The sequence below is a fragment of the Varanus komodoensis genome, unplaced genomic scaffold, assembly GCF_004798865.1.
Source record: "Varanus komodoensis strain SLA01 unplaced genomic scaffold, ASM479886v1 scaffold73, whole genome shotgun sequence".
Lineage (NCBI taxonomy): Eukaryota > Metazoa > Chordata > Lepidosauria > Squamata > Varanidae > Varanus > Varanus komodoensis.
Genome location: NW_025336386.1, coordinates 3,156,880 through 3,176,788, shown reverse-complemented (window position 1 = coordinate 3,176,788; position 19,909 = coordinate 3,156,880). Strand labels below are relative to the sequence as shown.

At 48.3% G+C, this 19,909-nt stretch overlaps 2 protein-coding genes across 13 annotated transcripts in view; one reads left to right on the top strand and one right to left on the bottom strand.

The window, feature by feature from the left end:
* Positions 1–280: 280 nt before the first annotated feature.
* TMEM114 (transmembrane protein 114) lies at positions 281–14,321 on the bottom strand. Its single transcript, XM_044452578.1, has 6 exons — positions 14,044–14,321; positions 8,217–8,314; positions 7,806–8,128; positions 5,011–5,091; positions 1,388–1,525; positions 281–774 (listed from the first exon to the last, which is right to left on the bottom strand). Exons 3-6 carry the CDS (start codon positions 7,987–7,989, stop codon positions 542–544), a joined length of 636 nt encoding a protein of 211 aa, XP_044308513.1. The 5' UTR covers positions 7,990–8,128; positions 8,217–8,314; positions 14,044–14,321; the 3' UTR covers positions 281–541.
* Positions 14,322–14,536: 215 nt separating this feature from the next.
* Positions 14,537–19,909, top strand: part of METTL22 (methyltransferase 22, Kin17 lysine) — a 31,363-nt gene continuing 25,990 nt past the window's right edge. For 3 of the 12 annotated variants that reach the window (XM_044452562.1, XM_044452561.1, XM_044452553.1), the window contains exons 1-3: positions 14,539–14,590; positions 16,210–16,266; positions 17,093–17,207. The gene's annotated coding sequence lies outside the window, so the exon portion shown is untranslated. Of the gene's footprint in view, positions 14,591–14,629; positions 14,792–16,209; positions 16,267–16,859; positions 16,880–17,092; positions 17,208–19,909 lie in introns of those variants that run through there. The other 9 variants (XM_044452557.1, XM_044452555.1, XM_044452559.1 and 6 more) reach the window with 9 other exon arrangements.

Genomic DNA, 19,909 nt, shown 5'->3' with positions numbered 1-19,909 from the left:
CTCCCTGAAGCTAAATCTAGCAGCCCGAAGTGGCCATCTAGAGAAAATGCTCAGCTTGGGAGAGATCTCCACCACCCACCTTGCACTGGGTGCCCACTGGTCCCATGGAGGAGCATCTGCCATGGGGACGATAGGATTGCACACTTGGGGCACAATCGAGGCAAGTTTAGACAGAAAGAAGACCCACAATCCCCAGTGTGGCCAACAGTGTGGCTGGCTGCTCCCTGCTGGGAGAGCAAGGCCTTTTATCTGTCTAAACTCAGAAAGGATTTTGCCTTTATTTACTTTTGCTTCTTTGTTTTTAAGGCTAGGTGCACACAGCTCTGAATAAAGGCCCTTTTCTAGACACTCTTCCATCTGTTGGTCAAACTATTAATAAACCAAAGCTGTGAAGGAGAAGGATTCTGGCAACAAAGCACCCAGGGCTGTCCAAAATGGCCTAGACTGAACTGCAAAGTGGGTAGTTCAGAACAAGGGGAGGAAGAACCCAGACATGGGGTGTAACTCCTGCAGAGCGGGGGGGGGGCAGTGTTTGAGGCCCTTATATGGAATGGTCCTGCCTGGGTTTCAGGCCCACCATCCTGGCCATCAGGAGAAAAGCCAGGCCTGCGAGCACCTCTGCAGCCAGGGAGAGCCAGGCAAAGGCCAACGACCAGCCAAAGCGAATGCTGAGGATCCCCCGAAGGCTCTCGTTTCTCAGAAGAGACATGACCTCCTTGAAGGCTGCTGCAGAGTGGGCGATGTAGACGCTGAGCCCGGCCAGAGTCACGAGCGCTAAAGAGGATACAAACAGCGAGCACACCTTGGCTCAAAAAATGTGCAGCACCTTGTGACTTTTTGGTTAGCCTAATAAGGGTGTTACAGTGAGGCCTGTTTGGATATTCCCTTTTGGCATCTTTATTTGGGGAAATAACAAAGGGCAGGTGTGTACACATGTGTTCTGTGAAGCTGCCAATTTATTACCCTGAGGTTATTTTGGTTCTTGGGCTCATGCAAGGAAGCAGCTAGATGTTTGGTGCGTTGATCCTGCAACACGGCCAAGATCAGAGCTGTATTGCTGATCACACGTTTAATTCTCATACACAGAGCCACCCAGCCCACCTCAGGCTTTTGATTCCATCCTTTCAATGACCCTGTTGTGTCCCAGGGCAATGTCAACCCAAGACTTTGTCTTCCCAGCCCATCACTCCCCCGACCGGGTGCCTGCCAGAGGTGTTGGACTGCAACTTCCATCATCTCCAGCCGGCAGAGGGGAATGGTCGTCCAACACACTTGGAACATGCCAGTTTGGGGAGGAGGGCGGTATGCACTTGCCTGTTTTGACCTGCTGGGTGCTGCCCTCTGAAGAGCACTGAGATGGGAAAGGCGTCTTCCGCGTGTGGCTTACCTCCAAAGAGAAAGAGCACCCCAGTGAAGAGCAAGAGGAAGTAGGCCTTGGCAAGGATGCTGATGAAGCCGGTCACCCCTCCCAGGATCATCACAGTCAGGCTGAGCGGCAGCAGGACCACGAAGGCACTGTGCATGTCTGCAGGGAAGCGAGAGCGTGGCTTGCACCAAGGGAGCCGCACATGGCTGCGGCATGCCCTGATCTCGTGGCCTCCAGATGTGCTGGACTACAGCTCCCATCACCGCCAGCTGGCACCACGGCTCATCTCCTGCCACATCCCACTGAGCCCAGTGCATCTGGGCAGCACCAGGCTGAGAACGTGAGAACATAAGAGCAGCCATGCAGGATCAGACTCCATCCACAAGGGAAACCAGCTGGCCACAGGAGCCCTCCAGGAGGATGGGAGCAAGACCTCCACTTGCCCAGCTCCGCAGCAACTGTTGTGTGCAGGCAGGCCAGGTCTGGGCACGCAGCCAGCACAGCCAGTGACCACTGAGAGCCCCCTTCTCCGTGAAGCTGCCCGTTAAAGCCATCCTGGCAGTGAGCCATAGCTGCTTCTCATAGCAGTTAACCCCGTAGTTAACGATACGCTGTATGAAAAACTGCTTCCTCCCATCTGACCAGAACCTTCCCCCAGTCAGTTTCTAGGATAACCCTGGATTTGAGTGCTACGATGCACGCTTTCTTCTCATTGGGCATTATTTTCAACACCCCTATCACGTCTCCTCTTATGCACCTTTTTCCTAGGCTACTTCAGCCACCCCTCACCACTGCTCAGGCCTCCAGGTTCTTTTCATTGTCCTTCTCTGAGCTGAAGCACATGACTGCAATCATCTCATATTTGTTCCCCCTGCACCCCCAGCATTGTTTCCCTCCCCTTTCTTTCTGGACTCCTCTGGGTGTATGCTTAGATTGCAAGCACCTTGGGGCAGAGACTCGTGTTCTTTTTCTCTGTCACATGTACTTTGGAATAGTAAATCCCTCTCTCAGTGAATTCAGGTGGGCCGTGCTGACAGGCCTGAAAGAGGGAGACTTCAGCTCGTTCAAGCGGTAAGGACAGGTGGAGAGAGACCTGCCTCCTGCAAGACACCCAAATGAGGCCGGACCAGTTACCCCGGATCGCTGGCTGCTGGGGGCAAGGGAGAAATGGGAAACTTGGCAGAGCAGTCCCTGGGCCTTTGCTCAGCATGTGAGGGCCCACTGGATATCCCAGGTTCCCTGGTCTGAAGTCAGTGGCCGCCTGCCCTCCTCCACCTCTCTGCCAGCATGGAAAACTCCATCGGCTGCTGCCAGAGGGGATACCCCTTCTGGATTCATGGCAACTACACTGTTGTCTGGTCCAGACAATTTCTGCGTGATTCCAGACTCATCACCAAGCGTATGAAGGGATGCCAGCAGAACATCACTGCATTTGCTGAACAACAGAATGGTCCATTCAGACATGCAACTCATCATGGGTTGGGGGGGAGGCAGAAACACAGGTGGGCCCCTGGGGATCTGGGATTGGGTTCCCCAATTTTTAAGACTCTACGCAGTTTCTTGTTATACGAAATAACATTCCAGTTGCAACGCAAAGCCCCATGGAGTGGGGCTTTGTTTCTGAATAAATATGTTTTGGAGTAGGCTTTGCATCTAATTTCCCAGCTGTGCTTGTTTGCGGTTTGCCCTTGGTGACAGGCGCCCGCTCTCTGGTGTTTGTCCTCCCCAGCAACCAGCTAATGGATAACTCAAAATTCCTTGAAGCCCTCTGGTGCTTCCTAGGAGCCTTTGGCAGAGACAGACCTTCCCGTTTGCTTGTTTTCCAGGGCAACTGGTTTTCCATTTGTCTTTGCTGACCCTTCGTGCTGGGGCTATCTTGCCAGCAGCTGCTTAAATAGAGGATTGCTGGGTGCTTTCCTGTGCTTTGTGATACCCTCTTTGTGTTTTATCAGGGTGACCTTGGCTTGTCCCTCAACTGGCTCTCATTCCTTCTGCACTTACAGCCAGGGCTGAAGCAGGTGAGGATGCAACCTTTGTTCCCAGTTGCCTCTGAGCAGCTGCAGAAGAGAGCGGATTCACCTGGCATCTCTGTGTCAGAACTGCCAAGTGGCTACCGACAGCCAGCTTTGGGTGCCGAGAGAGAGAGACCAATAACGAACTTACATTTCCATTGTTCATCTTTGTTTTGTCGCAGAGTGGTGCCCGACCCCTCACGACCCCATGGACAACATTCCTCCAGGTTCTCCTGCCCCCCACCCACCCTCCCCATACCACACTCCTGCTGGGCCCATCCCAAGAATCCTCTAGGTAAGACTGGTGGTGATTCTCGCCTCAGCCAGCCTTCCCAGAGAAGGCTTCTTGTCAGGAGCATGGGAGAGTGAGCAAGGCTACAAGAGCAAAGACGTGGAAGCCCCCAGAGAAGGGACCAAATTCCGCGAAGGAGGCTGGTCCGGGTTGGCTTCCTGGGCTCTGCTTGCCTGGGGAGCGGCCGCCCAGGGCCCTGCGGCAGAGGAAGTGCTGCACACATGCCCTGCCTCCCCCGGAGAGCTGGCACAACACGCACAGAGCCATGGCCTCCCAGGATGGACCGGCAGTCCTCAAGCTGTTGTCGTACGGCTCTCGGCACTCAAGTCTGTTGGCTGGGGCAGATGGGAACTGCAGTGCAAGACGTCAGGGGGCATCATGCTGGGGCAATCTGGTGCAGACAAAGCTCAACTAGATGGGTCACTGGTCAATAGGCTTTGAGGCAAGTCCCAAATTCCTGTGTGAAAAGCACAGCTGCAGCTCATGAATGTGTGCACAATACAAGGAGGACCGGAAAGCGGCCGGCTTCTCCTACTCACTCGCCCTGGCCCTGGCAGGGAGCTTGCACCGTGCTTGAGCCGAGGAGCAGAAGCCCGCAGGGGAAAGTGCCACAGCAAGCCCCCTCCCCAGAACCAGCCTCGTGAGGCCCATGTGCTCCAGGGGAAGCGTGGGGAGGACCTTGCACCACCCTCAGTGCTGTGGATGGAGGGGGGGTCTCAGCACCACCATATTCAGAGTTTTGTGGGGCAGGAGAGACCCTTTGTGGATGCTGCCTTTCTCCTTCTCCTACCAGACCTGGAGATCATCCCACAAGGCTGAACTTTGGGAGGACTCCTGCATACCCAAACCATGGAACCCATCACTCCAAGCAGTCACGATGGCCACAGCCTAGCTAAGCATCAGGGGCTGTGTGACTCTAGACCCACAGCTGGGAACCTCAGTGGGAGGTGGTCTTGCATCCAACTCTCCTTGTGAGCTTCCAGAGAATCTTGGAACAGTCCACTGGACCAGGTCTAATGCAGCACGGCTCATCCTACATGCTTAAGGCTTCTGGGGTGCCAAAAACTGGGTTACTTCCATTTTCAGAAATACCAAGCTCACTCCCAAGCCAGCCTTCCCCAACATGGTGCTTTCCAGGAGCATTAGACTACAGCTCCCATCATACTGAGCTAGCATGGCCAATGGTTGCAGTCCAGCACGCCTGGTGGGCCCTGGGAGGTGCAATCAGGAAGAAAGACGAAGAGCTGTCCTGATGAGCTGTGCTGCCTGCGGCACTTGGAACCCTCCCCAGGAACACTGGAGATGGTCTCCTCAGGAACACACCGCACCCCAGCGCTTACTCAGTACTTGCTGATGCGACATGCTGGCGTTCTGCCTCTCCAGCTTAAAGGGATTTAGCAAAGGGACGCAGGTACTTTTAACTGGAAGGAAAAGAAAGGGGAAGGGGAAAGATTGTGAGCTCTCTATCTCAACGAGGTCATTTTAAGGCACATTCTCCAACTTGCCACCATTAATTAATCATCTGAAATGTCCAGCTGATTAATCTGGTCATTATTTAATACGAATGCATTCCTAATAAATAATAGTCCAAATTTTATGCTCCCTGCCACCACAGATTAATCAGCAAAAGCTTCAAACATATTGCTCTGGTCCTTCACCCATCAGGGCTTGGGGCCGTGGCTTTTGCCACTACAACACTCCAGGACAGGTTCGTTGTGGAGGGTCTGGCTTCGGAAATACAGTAGTCAAAATCTTGCATGTTTCTCAATGGACAATGTCTGTGTCTTTTGAAATTGCACCCTAGCAGCCGAATCCCATGGTCCTATTTCTGATATTAAAAAACCCCCTAAGATCCGCAACTCCATTCAGCTGCATTCAAACTTACTGTGCAGCCCTGTGATGATTTACAAGGGTCTACATCTGAACTGGATGCTCTTTGGGACAGGGACCTGTTTTTATGCTTATGTTACACTGTGAAGAAACGGTACTGTGTAAATCTGCATCATCCTTACCTGCATCTTCTTCATCTTACTCATAATTAGAAAAATTAGACAATAGCAGAACAAATAAGAAGGGAGACACAGAGTGCAAATCTGCCTGTCAGCCACCCTTTCTGTAGATGCCTGAGCTCCTGGCTGCTCCAGAGGGTAGAGGGGGCACAACTGCCATGGAACTGAGGCCAACAAGGGCCCACCAAACATGTCCCAAGAAGTCAGATTAAGTTTCTAAGGAAAGGCCCCAAATCACTTTTGATTTTCCTGCTGCCTAGGTCTGATTCCCTTGCTATGACAGGCAAACAGTTTACAACACGGGGTGGACCCAGACTGAGGCATCTTTAAAGGAGACCTATCTGGGTCTAACCATTTGTATTTAAATCCAGAGCAGTAGTGTATTGTTGACACCTATCTTGGCTTGTTAGCATGAACATAGAGGACACTTTTATCTCACCACTCTCTCAGAGATATCGGGGTTACATCTACCCCGCCCCACTCAATCTTCACAACAGTCCTGTAAGGTAGATTGGGCTGGGAGAAAGCAGTCGGCCTCAAGGCTGCTAGTAAGCCTCAGCACTGTTTTGGCATTTGAAACAGGTCTGGCCTGTTCCAACTTCACTTTGCTTGATGTACAACTTCACTCAGTGCTGGCCTGCAACTTGCAGTTGGCTCACTAGCTGATGGGAATTCTAGGCCCAAACATCTGGACACCCACAAGGGGCCCACCCCTGCAATAAAGCAACCTACACACGTCCTTTGTCTGCATGTTTTGGAATTGCCTTCAGAAATGCTTGCCCTACATCAGGGCTGGAGAAAGCACAACTTTCCATACATCTGGAATACCACTCCCATCAGAGCATAGCCAAGGGTAGGGATGACGGGAGTTGTGGGCCAAAACATCTGCAAGGCCCACTTTAGAATGAGACAATGACCATCGGCCTGTGGCCACATGTTGCAATCCATGAAGCCTTGGTGGGAACCCAGCTCAGCCTCCGATGTGGACATCTGGCAGTGCATTAATTGACACAATAGAGCACCAAACCGCAAACAAGCCAAACACTCAACCTGCACGCCGTGCCCAAGAATACTGACAGTTCATTGAGCAGCAGTAATTAGCTGGGCTGTGCACAAACACAGGGACCAGCATGGGAAGGAGACAAGTATGCAAGGTCATTACTCCACCATCCAGTCCCCCCACCCCATCGGAGCGCTCTCGGAATGCACCTCGTCTCTCAAAGTCCACTGATTAATTGATCGACTGATTTAAAATATTCCTAAATAAATCAATGTCCAAATTGCCAGTGCAGCACACAAGGTAAACAGCAGTTAAAACACGATAAAATAAAATATGAACTCAGTGTCATACCAGGGCTGGTAAGAGACATTTCTAGAGTTGTGATGCAGTGATATTACAATTGCAAAGTCATCAGAATTTCTCTCCACCTCATGCCACAGTTATAGCACAGCAATTAAGCTGTTTCTCTCTGACTCAAGCACACAGGTGGTCCAACAGTCAAGAACCTGTGTAGCTACCCAAAGCAACTTACAGTGTCCAGTGAAGTCAGATTTTTACAAAATTACTAACCCAGAAAATTACTCTTTGATCCCAATTTCAAAAAGTGTTGGTCAGCTGTGATTAGTTTTCCCTGCTCCTGCATTCCCATCTACATCACTGCCTCAGAGGTCCCACTACAAATCCTGGGAGTTAAAAAGGTGGTGGTGGGGGGAACATCAGAGTTGGGGGATCTGCCCTGGTGAATTCTAGCTCACATTAAATTGCGCCCTGGAGAACACTGTCATGCTTTGCCCAGATAGCAACTCAGGAGATGTGAAGAGGGTTGTATGAGTCTGCAGGAAAGTGCATCTATGTCTATGCTCATGAGAGGGAATAAAGTCAGAGAAAACAGTTAAAGCTTCCTCCTCATAAGGACTAGAAACTTGCCTCTATTTCTTTCACCTCTAAAGATTCTTGGCCCATTCATTGACTATGTATGTAGTAGGATGCCTCAGAAGCCAGAATCTAGAAAAGAGTATGCCCAATTTGTCAATTAAAGGGATTGAATATTTCTCTCTAAGAGGAGATCTGCAATGACCAAAGGAGCTGCCCACCAAAGCCATAAGGGAAATCTGGAGTTACTTACATTGGCAAGTCCTCCAGAGTCCAGAATGGGAGCTTAGGCTGTCAGTGCGGTTGGCTAGTTTCTCCAGTTTAGAAGCATCGGTGAAATACCAGAAGTCGGTGCCGATGGCTGCCACCAGGAAGATGAAGCTTAAAATGCCCACCAGGATTGCGAACGAGAAGACAGCATTCATTGTGACTTTCATGGTGCTCCAGGCCACCTTCTGCCTTGGCCCTAAGCTTGGAAGAACCAATCCACTACTTCACCTCCTGGTCCTGAGACAGCCTCTTGGAGAGCCAGTGTTCCTATCTCTGCTGTTTCTCTAATGTTGTTGACTTGTGGACCTACAGGGAGCAATAATAATCGGCTGGTTAGAAACAACCCCCAGTTAATAAAGTCTGGATCCAATCTGCCCCCCTCTCCTCTCCTTACCTTTCCCTCCCTTCTTCTTTCAGTGCGGAAAGTCATCTCCGCTTATGTCGTTAGAAGAAAATCGACTCGCATTCTCCATCCCACTTCACCTGCTCATTCTGCAGTTGAATAAATACACATGCAACTCAGCACAAACACTCGCTTCCCTCCACCAACATGCCAACAGCTTCCTCCCAAGCACTGAGGCTTGCCTGACCCTTCTCACAATCCTGGAGGAGGAGAGGAGGGGGAGACGACGAAGGAGGCCACGGCTGCCATCAGCACCACGGGCAGCTCCTGGAACCGGGCGCCTGCCCGCGCCTGCTCTTTCAGCCTCTGCAGAAGGAGAGAAAGCATCCTCAGGGGAACCGAGTGAGCCACCCAGAGCATTTGCATGCATGATTCCCAAAGGACTCTCACTTGGCATCTCTTGGGTCTTTAATGAGACCTTAAAAGTTGGCATGGATTGCAGCGTATTTCTCATCCAAACAGAGGTTCTCCTATACTTTCTTTGTCCCATGTCAAGGACATTTCAAACTATGCACAAATCATACCAGCGCAAGAGGCACAACAGGCTTTTACTGGCATGCAGAAGAGCCGCCTGTGCCTCACATATTACCTTTCTAAAGCTCTAAATGTCATGTTTTGCTGCACACGTATCAAATAATGGTAAAGCAGAGACTGTAGCTAGTGAAATGGCACACACCTGGAAGGCGGGAGTTATCAGGTCCATGATCCCCATGGCCAGAATTGCGGCTGTTATTGATTTAGACCCCATCCTTCAAAAGCAATGTTTCAGGCTGGCTTAAAAGGAGGTCTAAGGGCTGGTGAGACAGCAGCTCGGCTTCATACAGTTTCAGCAAGGCTGCTAAGCACATCTGAGATTGCACTGAGCTGACAGGGGATTTGAGCTGTTAACCAGTAGGTTGGAAGGACTGATCCAGCAACTGATTGGTTAAAACCTGGTTCATGGAGTAGTCAGGCCATAAATAAAACTACAAGCTTGTTGGCACCTCACCCTGAAACTTCAGGTGCATGCAAGGCAATGTCAACAGGGAATTCTTTAAACTGTGTTGACAAAACACTTCACAGTGAGGCATGAAACCAAAACCAGGCGTGCTGCAGAGATACTGTCTCCACATCTCAAGATGATGGCTATCTACCTCCTTCACAGCCAGAACCCAAGTAACCGAGGACAGTGGACTGCAAACAGAAGGCCATCAAAGGATCTCATGTGCACTTCTGCCTGCAGATGTTGGCAGCAACTACAGCAGTTGCTTCTGAGATCTTTGTTGGAGAAACTGTCCTTATTTCTTTCATTTGTTCCTTAACCATTACGGATTCAAGAGATGAACAATGAGGCAGTCACAGAATGTATACAATATAAATTATCAGAGAAAAGCAAATGATGCTGCAGCAAGAAAGATTGCTAACCAATCCACCTAAAAATTCCCACAGCAGCAGCACAAAAGTCTGAAATCCCTCAGATCGCCCCAAGATTGCTTCATTCACTACCCTACACTTAAAGTAGGAAAGCAAAGTACAGCAAGGGACCAGCACTTGCTGACCATCTGATCAACACATCAGCACTACCTTCCATTGAGCCAACTCTTGGTCCATCTAACTCAGACACTGGCCGTATTCACAGAACACAACAAGCAGCCCCACATTAAAATGGTTCTCATTTTGCCATGCTCTACCTGACAGGCAATCATGTGGTTTCTACTTTTCCATGGTTTCCATCCTCCAGGTTCAGTCCTCCCATTGTTGGCATGTATCCCATAAGTCACTGCACCAGAAATTCAATCTCAAGGCACATCACTGTCTGTCTCTGTCACCTGCCCCTTCCTCATTGGTCCACACAGAGAGGCAAGATGGCAGGAACAGCTCCTGCTGTTGCCACTCTTTCCAGAGGACTCTGTGGTAGTTCATAACAGGACTGGGGAAACCAGAAACCTGGTTTCAGTCAATATGACAAGCTATGGGGAAGTACAGAGAAACCATCATTTCTTACCATAGCTTATGAAGACCACATTTATCAGGGTTCATTAGGTTCAGACATGACAGGCCAACAATGGCATAAAACCCCCCCCACCATGGCTAAATGTGTTGTCTGAACCCAGCCACTGATAGCAGCAGATCCCCTGGGTTTCAGGCAGGAGTTTTACCTGAGGTGCCAGGGACTGAGCCTGGGACCCTCTGCAAATCCTCTGCCACCCACTGCTAAGGCTGTGCTTCCCTCCATACATTCTATCATTACTTGGGGGCATCTAGCTGGTGGCTAGCACTGCAACACTGAATTATTAAAAGTTGCACCTGCACATCTGGAGGGAAAACAGATGCTGTGTCCAGATAATTAAGATCGGTCCCTCTCGAAGAGGGGAAGGGAGGGGACGCTGTGGATGTTATTCTGCTGGCCAAAACAACTATACCCAGAACACTGCATACTTGAAGTACACTTTGCATCCATACCCACTGCAAGACCTTATCCTGCTCTAACTTCCCAAACAGGATGTGTGTCTGTAACATAACCCCCACCCCCGCCAGGAGCACTCTGATTGTAACAAATTCCTTTAAAAAGAAGATAACAAATCTTTAATCTCATCACGGATCTACTCCTAGTACAGTTCACCCTTTCAGCAACATCGAACTTGTAGATAAGCAACTATGGAGTCTAGAGGAGTCTAAAGCGCAGAGGTTGTGGCACATATGGTCACATTAACCAAACACTTAAAAAGGCAAACCTCCCCAAACAGGGCTGGTTATTTGCCAGGGACTGTGCCCAAGCATATCGCTGGAGTGCACACTGCCGGTTGGTATATCTTCACTGCCCCCATGCCTCCAATACCTGCTTTCTTCCATGCTGCCAGTCAGTTCTCATGCACCCACGGCATTAAGACACACCAAGACATGCAGTGTGCTCTCTTGGTTAAAGAGCTGTGGTTAACTCTGTCCTTTTGATTCAAGAGTTATGGGAAAATTACAGCTGCTCTGTGATACATTATCAACAGTAAAAACTAATCTCGCTTAACCATGTGCTATTTGCCAGTTGAGAATGAGGTGGCTGGTTGGAGTCAGTGAAGCAGTCGGCGTGAGCCTGAGTGGACTCCGGGAGATGGTGGAGGACAGGAAGGCCTGGAGGAGTGTTGTGCAAGAGGTCGCGATGGGTCGGACACGACTTCGCGACTAGCAACAACAATTTGCCACAAGGCCCAATTTGTGCACATGCAGCCTTGAGGCATCTAAACTGGTGTCAAGAAGCATCTGCTTCCTCCCCACGTATCTTCCAACTTTTCACAGATGCACTCGTGTCACTGTCTCCTTGCTCCTGTACTGCGCAGCTCAGTGGAATCACTGCCACAAGGAACAGACCTTTAAAAACATTTACAGTTCATGGCTTCTGAAGTTTATTCATGCATATTTTAAGCTGCCTTTCAGAACTGTGTCCTCACAAATAAATAAACTCAAAAGGCACAATACAAAGATGATTAGGGACATCAGAGAGGCACATAATTATCATATTAAAGCTGCTCCAAATCATGCAGTATTGAATGAGTATGCTTTCAAGTCCTGCTTAGTGCACTGAAGAAGCCAAGCCGAGCTTGTTGGTTCTACAGCCATGGGGCCATCACCAAGGAGGTCCTACTTTCGTATTCATGAGCCGCATTGATTTTACTGCAGGCAGGTGACGAAGACCTCCAAAGCAGACCTTGGTGTCCAGGCAGGGCAATACAGGTGAAAGTAGTCTTTCAAGTGGCCTGCTCCCATTTAAGATCTGTAAACACTGACACCAGCACAATGGGCTTGAGAACATGCCAGTAGCCAGTGCAACTGGAGCATAAACAACATTGCAAGCTCGCATTTTCTGGCTCCTACTGGCACCCTGGCAGGAAATTCTGCTTGAATTTGAAATAGGGCTGTGGGTGGTGGAAGGCTTTCTAGCCACAGCTGCCAGTTGAGTCTTTCCAGGCACCCAGGAGCGTCCCCGGACTGCACACCAGGAGTGCAACTCTACCTACGGCCCCTTTGAAAGCTCCATTCAGTTGGGCAAGCTTCCCCACCCGACCCACAGAAGCTGCGCCTCATCTGGGCTCAGTTTCAGCTCGTTCACTCCCTGATCTATCCCGGGGCATATCCAGACACTGTTTCAAGGTTCCACAGCCTCGCTGATACAAGGTATCCTAAACACCTCCCCAAAAGACAAATGTGGAGTTAATATCGAGACAGACGATTATCAGGGATGGGCAGCAGAAGTAAGAACTGGCCCTAGCAGAGGAAGATTTTCTGAGAAAGGGTGTGGAATGTATGGAGTTCCAGATGGTGTTGGACAGCTAGCATGAGCAATAGCCAGGGATGATGGGAGTTGTGGTGTAACATCTGGAGGATGACCTGTTTCTCACCTCATCTAGGGGACTTGTGGGAAAGGGGATGAATTTTTGCCAACAGCACTGCTCTGTTACTCTAATGACACATGTTTCAAAGGGTGTTCCTAAAAGGCAAAATAGGTAACTTGTTCAAGAAAGAGACTTATCTGCCCTTATGGTGAATCGTGACAATTGGAGCGTATATGCAGACAAAGAAAGCAGCTGAGCGCAAGAAAGAGCACTGGGGCAACTGATTAAGAGGCCCTCCTCCATGGGGCAGGATTTTGACTGTCATCCGCCCCACTCATCTTGCGAGTATTTTTCCCTGGATTGCATAAGGGGAGGTAGCGTCAAAAGTGATGGCAGACAGCATTTTATCACGCTCTTTGCAATATCCCACAAGATGCATCTCAAGCATAATTTATGTCAGGAAAAGGAGGAAATTAAAGGCACTCTGTCAGAGAAGTGACTTTGAGTGTTAGCACTCCGCTACCCAAATGGAAAATGGGAGACGTAATAATCTGTGTAGAACAAGCCAAGAAGACAGGCACAGTGAAGCCAATTAACAAGAAACAGGTAGGCAAGGTTGCAGGTTGGAATATAGGTAGCCTTTCCTGGTACTTGCCAGTCCCCCCTGCCCCTTCTGCTTTTCCTTTCTCTTTAAAATATAGATTTTAAAAGCATAAAGAATAATAGCTTTAATTGAGAGGTGGCTTGCTGAGACGTGAAGATGCAGCATTAAGTGTGATCCGAATTTTTAAGGAGCAATCCATGATGACGGGTTTATTCGGGGGCTCATTTGTGGGGTTTGGGGGCACCAGAGACAGCTTCTTGACCCAGAGGCAATCTTGGACCATAAAAAGGGTGGCTGCCCGCGACACAGCGCTTCGCTGGGGGGCATCCCCTGTCCCAGCTGCCTCCCCTGCAAGAAAAGGGTAAGCTGGGCAGGGGGGCAGCATGGGGAGCTTGAGGGCTGGAATGGGAGGGAGTGGGCGCGTGTGACGCGCCCCAGCTGGTTGGTATGCTCGGTTTTGGCGTGGGGTGTGCTTCGAGTGAGGCGGGGCTTGGGTGGATCGGTGTGTTTTACCCGGTTCTTTTTTGTTGGTGGTGATTTTGTAGCATGGGTGGATCGTTTGCCTCTGTGGGTGTGATTCCCTACCTACTGTAAAATGAGCATTTCATTGCACTTTGCTGGGCAAATATGTGATAATTTGGGGAAATATGGGGATAAAACTGTCACCGGACTCGCCAGGCAAGCAGTATAGGCGAGCCCAAGTGGACCGAGACCCTCGGGTTGGAGAGCCCGAGACGAGACGTGGAGCAAGCACAGCTTTATTCTAGTGCACTTTAGAATAAACGGAGGGGGAAACGCTTCCCAAAACAGAGTCTCATAAGAGGTCCTAAAAACATACATTATATACTCTACGTCACAGGCATGATGTCCAGATACATGGTAGATCCATTCGCATATCGCTAATTGTCACCTTTTGTTACTTCCTTGCAGGAATCCTTTATTCTCCCAAGGACTTCCTCCCCACGTCTGCCAATAATCCTCTAACCATTCACGCCAGCCTTGTGTTTCTACACCTACTGTAATTCATAATGTATTTCGCTACTTTTATTGAGATTAAGCCAGTTCCAGGAGCCCGCAATTCTCCCCTCCCTTGTTCTCTTTTGAGATTCCGCCGATCTGTCACAGGGCTCACACGGGGCTCATCACCGACTGCTCCCCGCTCCCTCCTGGACAGGAGCTGCGCCGTTTCCGCCGGGCTGGCTACTTTGCGGCGTCCGGGGGCCGCGCGCGCCACGCAGAGGAAGTTCGCGGACGCCTAGGCAGCTCGCCTAGGCACGCGCAGAAGAGGGGATGGGGAGCGGAAGAGAGATTGGCCCAACGGCCCGTCAATTAATTAGTTGGGTGGGGCGCCGCTAGGACGGCACCGCCCGCGCACGCGCGAAACCTGAACGAAGCGCCGGAAGCTGCGGGAGGAGGCGGGGCGAAGGCAAGTGTCTGCGGCTGCTGCGAGAGGGAAGGTGAGGCGGATTGGACGCGGTGGCTCCCGTGGTGTCGAGGAGGCCCGTTATGGCTGCCTCCTGCCTTAGTACTTCAGCCGCTCTCGCCCACCGAGATTTTCCCTTCCCCGACCCTGTGAGCGCGTTGCCCCGGTGGAATCGGTGCTCTACCCCTTCTCCTAAGCAGGAGTAGAAATAAGAGTACCTCTGCGCGTGTGCAGAGTGCGTTCGCCTTTTTCTCCGTCTCTCGAGCATACATGTTTCATTCAGAGAGCCGGTGTGGTGTAACGGTTAAGTTCGTAGGTCTAGACTCAGACGATCTGAGTTTTAGTCCCTGCTGAGACATGGAGCTAGTGTTGGGCCAGTCACAGACTTCATGCACAACCTGCCTCACGGGGCTGTTGTGAGGATAAACTTGAGAGTGGGAGGTGGAGAATGATGTAAGCTCCTTTGAAGTCTTCAAAAAGAAAAAAATAAGAATATACATTTAATAAATAAGTGAGGAAGCTACAGTAGAAGTGGGGCAAAATTAGGGTTATGCTATTTAAACCGCATATTATGAGTAGTCTCTTGCTTCCCTATCTTTCCAGATTTAAATAGCTTCTTACACATACACAACCAGTGACCCATAAAATCTCTAGCGTTTGCTTTCTCCAGGGGTTTATTTCTGACTAAACTTGATCTGTAGAGTCGCTTTAAGAAGTGGGGGGAGTGGGAAGCATACACCTTTTGTTATTGTTGTTAGTCGCGAAGTCCAACCCATCGCAACCCCATGGAGAACATTCCTCCAGGCCTTCCTGTCCTCCATCATCCCCCAGAGTCCACTTAAGCTCACAACGACTGCCTCAGTGACTCCATCCAGCCACCTCATCCTCTGCCGTCCCCTTCTTCTTTTGCCATCTATTGTTCCCAGCATTATATACCTTTTAGATAAGCTCTTTAGTGGAAATTGTTAATACCTTCCAAGGCACCATTAGGAAATGTCTAATAGTCTCTATATTATAGCAAATTGATTTTTCTTTAGAAGCATTTCTAATTATTCAAATAATTTTGGAAAATATAATCGTATATGTTGAGGAGTTGGGCCTCCACTCAACATTTGATACTTAAAAATGACACAGTTGTGTATGTCAGGCTTACCCTTAAAAAAACGAATCTGGCAACTCAGAACTTAAATAATTAAATAGAGTCAGCGTAGTATAGTGGTTAAGAGCATGGGACTGGGACTCAAATGATCTGGATTCTAGTCCCTGCTCAGCCACTGAGTTAACTGAGTGACTTTGGGCCAGTCATAGACTTTCAGCTCAACCTACTCTGTAAGGTGGTTGTTGTGGGGATAAGATTAAGAGCAGGAATAGGAGAATGAAATAAGCTATTTTGAGTGTATTGTGAAAAAAAGCAGGATCTAAATCTGATGACCTTGATACTATCAATTGTGTGATGTCCAGCAAAAGGAATCACACATGTATTCTTTTGCCCATAACAAAACTTAGAAATGTTACATGTAGCAATTCAGAAATGAATAGTTGTCTTCATGTACTCATTTTATCAAGGTAAAAGCTGTTTGTACAAGAAACTGTTTTTGATGATCACTCACTTTTCCCCATTGATTAAATCAGGGTTTTTTTTTTTAATTACAGATGCAGGCTGTAATTACAGGCTGAATATAAATTAGTGCTAAATAGAAGAATTCAAAGGTAGGTAGAATAAGCTTGTCTGTGACACTTTCATCTGAAAACTTAAAAAAAATCATTTGGTGTAACAAGGGTAACTTCATCTGAATCCTGCCTGGACACATTCAGAAAGAGGAACAGCATTCTGTGTTACTCAGATCTTTATGTAGTAAGCTTACCAAGTGATGAGGTTTTGTATTTATCATCCTGATACAATCCTAGATCCATGTACTTAAAAGGAAGCTCCAGTAAATTTCATTAATCTTATTTCCAGGTAAGTGTGTATACTTTAGCACACCAAAGTATTTTTATTCTATATGTCTCCCCTGATTTCACTGGAATTTTTGTGTAGGATTGCTCCAATTTGATAGTTTATTAGCATAATAAGAAATGTCTTTAAACACTACAATCAACAAAAAGGGGGAAGTATAAAGTGGAAACAATGAGGGACAACCAGTGTAATTTCAATATAAAATTGAATACTTAAAGTACTTCTATTTGTAATACTTCCATTTTATTAAACTAAGCTTATTGCTTACCATAGATTTGTTACTTGCTTACTTAGAATTGTTTTAAGATGGAAAGAAATGCTGCAATTTTGTTTCCTTTATTTTCAGAATTACAGATAAACTATCATGTAAGTGGCAAAAAACTTAACATTTTCAGCAGCTTTTCAGATTTTTTCCTATACTTATCTGCAGTTTGCCACTAAAAATTATGGTTTGGTTTTAAGTGTGTATGAAGGAACACCATTTGAAAAATAAACTAGAAATTGGCATGTCACACATTTGAGAAATAGAAAGTTGTTGGGCTTCTTGTTATTAAAAAGGTCCTCCTCTTGTGCTTATAGCAGTAGATTCACATAGGAATATAGGATGCAATTCTATGGGCTGTGCCATTGTGAGATGGAAACCTTTCCAGTGTTCTGGTGACCAGATGCCAGCAAGGCAGGAAGAGTAACAGGGGTGAGTTTTGCCTCTCTGGTCTTGATATTCTTTCTCTAGACGGGCACCTGAGCCTCTCTAGAGAGGCCTTGCTGGCAGGGGCAGCCTTGTATCGTGACCACTCCTTCCCACCACAACCACCAGTATTTCCCTTTACTGACCTCTCCAAGGGCAGTTCTGCAACCCCAGGAAACAGCCCGCCTGATTCTTTGTAGGCCAAGGGGGAGGGATTAAATTTCAGAGTTTCCTTTAGGAAGACATAGCTGTGTCTAGCGCTTCGGAGGCCGGACTCCAAATTCTCCCAGGACCCTAGGATTGTTTTCCACCACTCACTTCCTTGCTATTAACAAATCTACTTGATTATGTGTGTCACGCTGCAGTTAAAGATCAAGCAGAAAGTAAAGTTAAAACACAAAGAAGCAGCAGGCCCAGCTAGATAAAAACATTTCCTAAGCAATAAGCCTCAGCATATTAATGCAGATCAAATTTTCAAAGTTTTTCCCTACACCAAAAATCAAAGAGTTACCTGTAGAGCAGCAAATTCCATTTGCCTCAGGCAAATAAGCTATATCTTGTACTTTAGTAGGCTGAACACCTCCTTGTGTGCTCCTCACCTTTGCATATTCCTAGATGATGATCTTCTTAATTGCATATGGAAGTCATCCTTACAATAAAGCAAATTCATGTACTATTATTTTATAAAGGCCCAAAGCTAAAAACAAGCCCCCACCCACAGGTTCACACTTTAACAGAAATGAGGCAAGAAGCAAGTGGCAGCTGGGGTGATGGCATGGGCATCAGCATGTCCTGAAGTTATGTTTTCATTGGTTGCTTAGTATAGGTACCACATTTTATCTAATTCAGCATTCCCCTTCTTCTGAAAGGTGGACTGTGTGAGAAGGACGTACCAAACAGTGGCAGGGGAAAATAAGAAACAAAACCATAAAAATACTAGAATTAAAATATATTATAAATATGACCATATAAGTAGGAAACAGAAAAATAAACACAATATGACCAATAACAATAACCAATGAAACAGTAAGCATTAAAACAATAAACCAGCAGCAAACCAATAATCCAATCTAAAAACAGATACTAAATTTAAAAAGTCCTGACTTGGTGTTGAAAGCAAGATAGAGTGGCTGCCAGTCACACCTCCCTTGGAAGAGAATTCCAAAGGTGAGGTGCGCTGACCAGAAAGGCCCCTTTCCTCACCAGTTCCCCCCTCACCTCAGTGGCGCAGGGTTCATGGAGGAGAACTTCCACTGATGACCTGAGTGGTCTGGCAGGGATCCATGGAGATAGGTATTCCCTTAGCTATGCCGGTGCCAAGCTGTTGAAGGCGTTATACATTAGCACAAGCACTTTGAACTGGGCCCAGGCAGTAACAGGCAGCCAGTACAATTGGCAGAGGACCAGTGTGATGTGTGCTTTAGGGCTGATCCTAGTTAGTCACCTCGCTGCTCTGTTCTGGATTAACTGGAGACCATCTTCAAGGGTGGCCCAACATAGAGGGCATTACAGTAGTCCAGGCGAGAGGTTACCAGTGTGCGGATAACTGTGGCAAGGCTCCACTCATCCAAGTAGGAACGTAGGTGGAAATCAGCCTAAGCTGATAGGAGGTGCTCCTGGCCACCGAGGCCTCCTGGGAGACAAGTGATAGCACCCCAAAGCTATGAACCTTTACTTCAGGGGCAGTGCAGCCCTGTCCAAGATTGGTTGACAGTTTCTCAGCTAGACAAATGGACTGCCCACCAACAGAACCTCCATCTTGTCTGGACTGAGCTTCAGTTATTGGCCCTCATCCAGTCCATCACTGAGCCAAGGCCCTGGTTCAGGACAGTCACCGCCTCACCTGGATTAGATGGGAATGAGAGGTAAAGCTACGTATGTGTCATCAGCATACTGGTGACTTTTCAGCCCATACCTCCGGATGACCTTGCCCAGCAGTTTCATGTAGACGTTGAAGCGCATGGGGGACAGAGCGGAGCCCTGTGGAACTCCAAGGCACAAATGCCGTGGCACAAAGCGACAGTCCCCCAGCTCCCGCAACTGGAGACGGTCAGCCAGATAGGAGTGAAACCACCACAAGGTGGTGTCCCCAGCTCCCAGTCCAGCCAGCCTCTCCAGAAGGATACCATGGTTGATGGTCCCAAAAGCCACTGAGAGATCCAGGACAGTCAACAGGGTCGCACTCCTCCTGTCTCTTTCCCAGCATAGGTCATCCCACAGGGTGATCAGGGCAGTTTCTGTTCTGAAGCCACGCCTAAAGCCCAATTGAAATAGATCTAGATAATCCATTTCCTCCAAGAGTGCTTGGAGTTGCCCAGCCATAGCCCAGAAGCCCAGGAAGGGAATATTGGCTATAGGTCAATAATTATTTACGTCCTCTGGATCCAGATGTAGCTTTTATTATTTATTTATTTATTTATTTATTTATTTATTAAAACATTTCTATGCCGCCCCATTCGCCGAAGCCTCGGGGCAGCTCACAACATAAAGTTAAAATACAAAAAATAGCAATATAAAATAAGTCGCCCTGGCCAGATAAAATAAGCATAATATTAACAATTAAAATGACGCTTAAATAAAAAGGTCTTCGCCTGGTGCCGAAAAACAAATAACGACGGCGCCAGGCGGACCTCTCTGGGGAGCACATTCCATAGATTGGGCGCCACCGCAGAGAAAGCCCTCCTCCGAGTACCTACCCGCCTAATTTC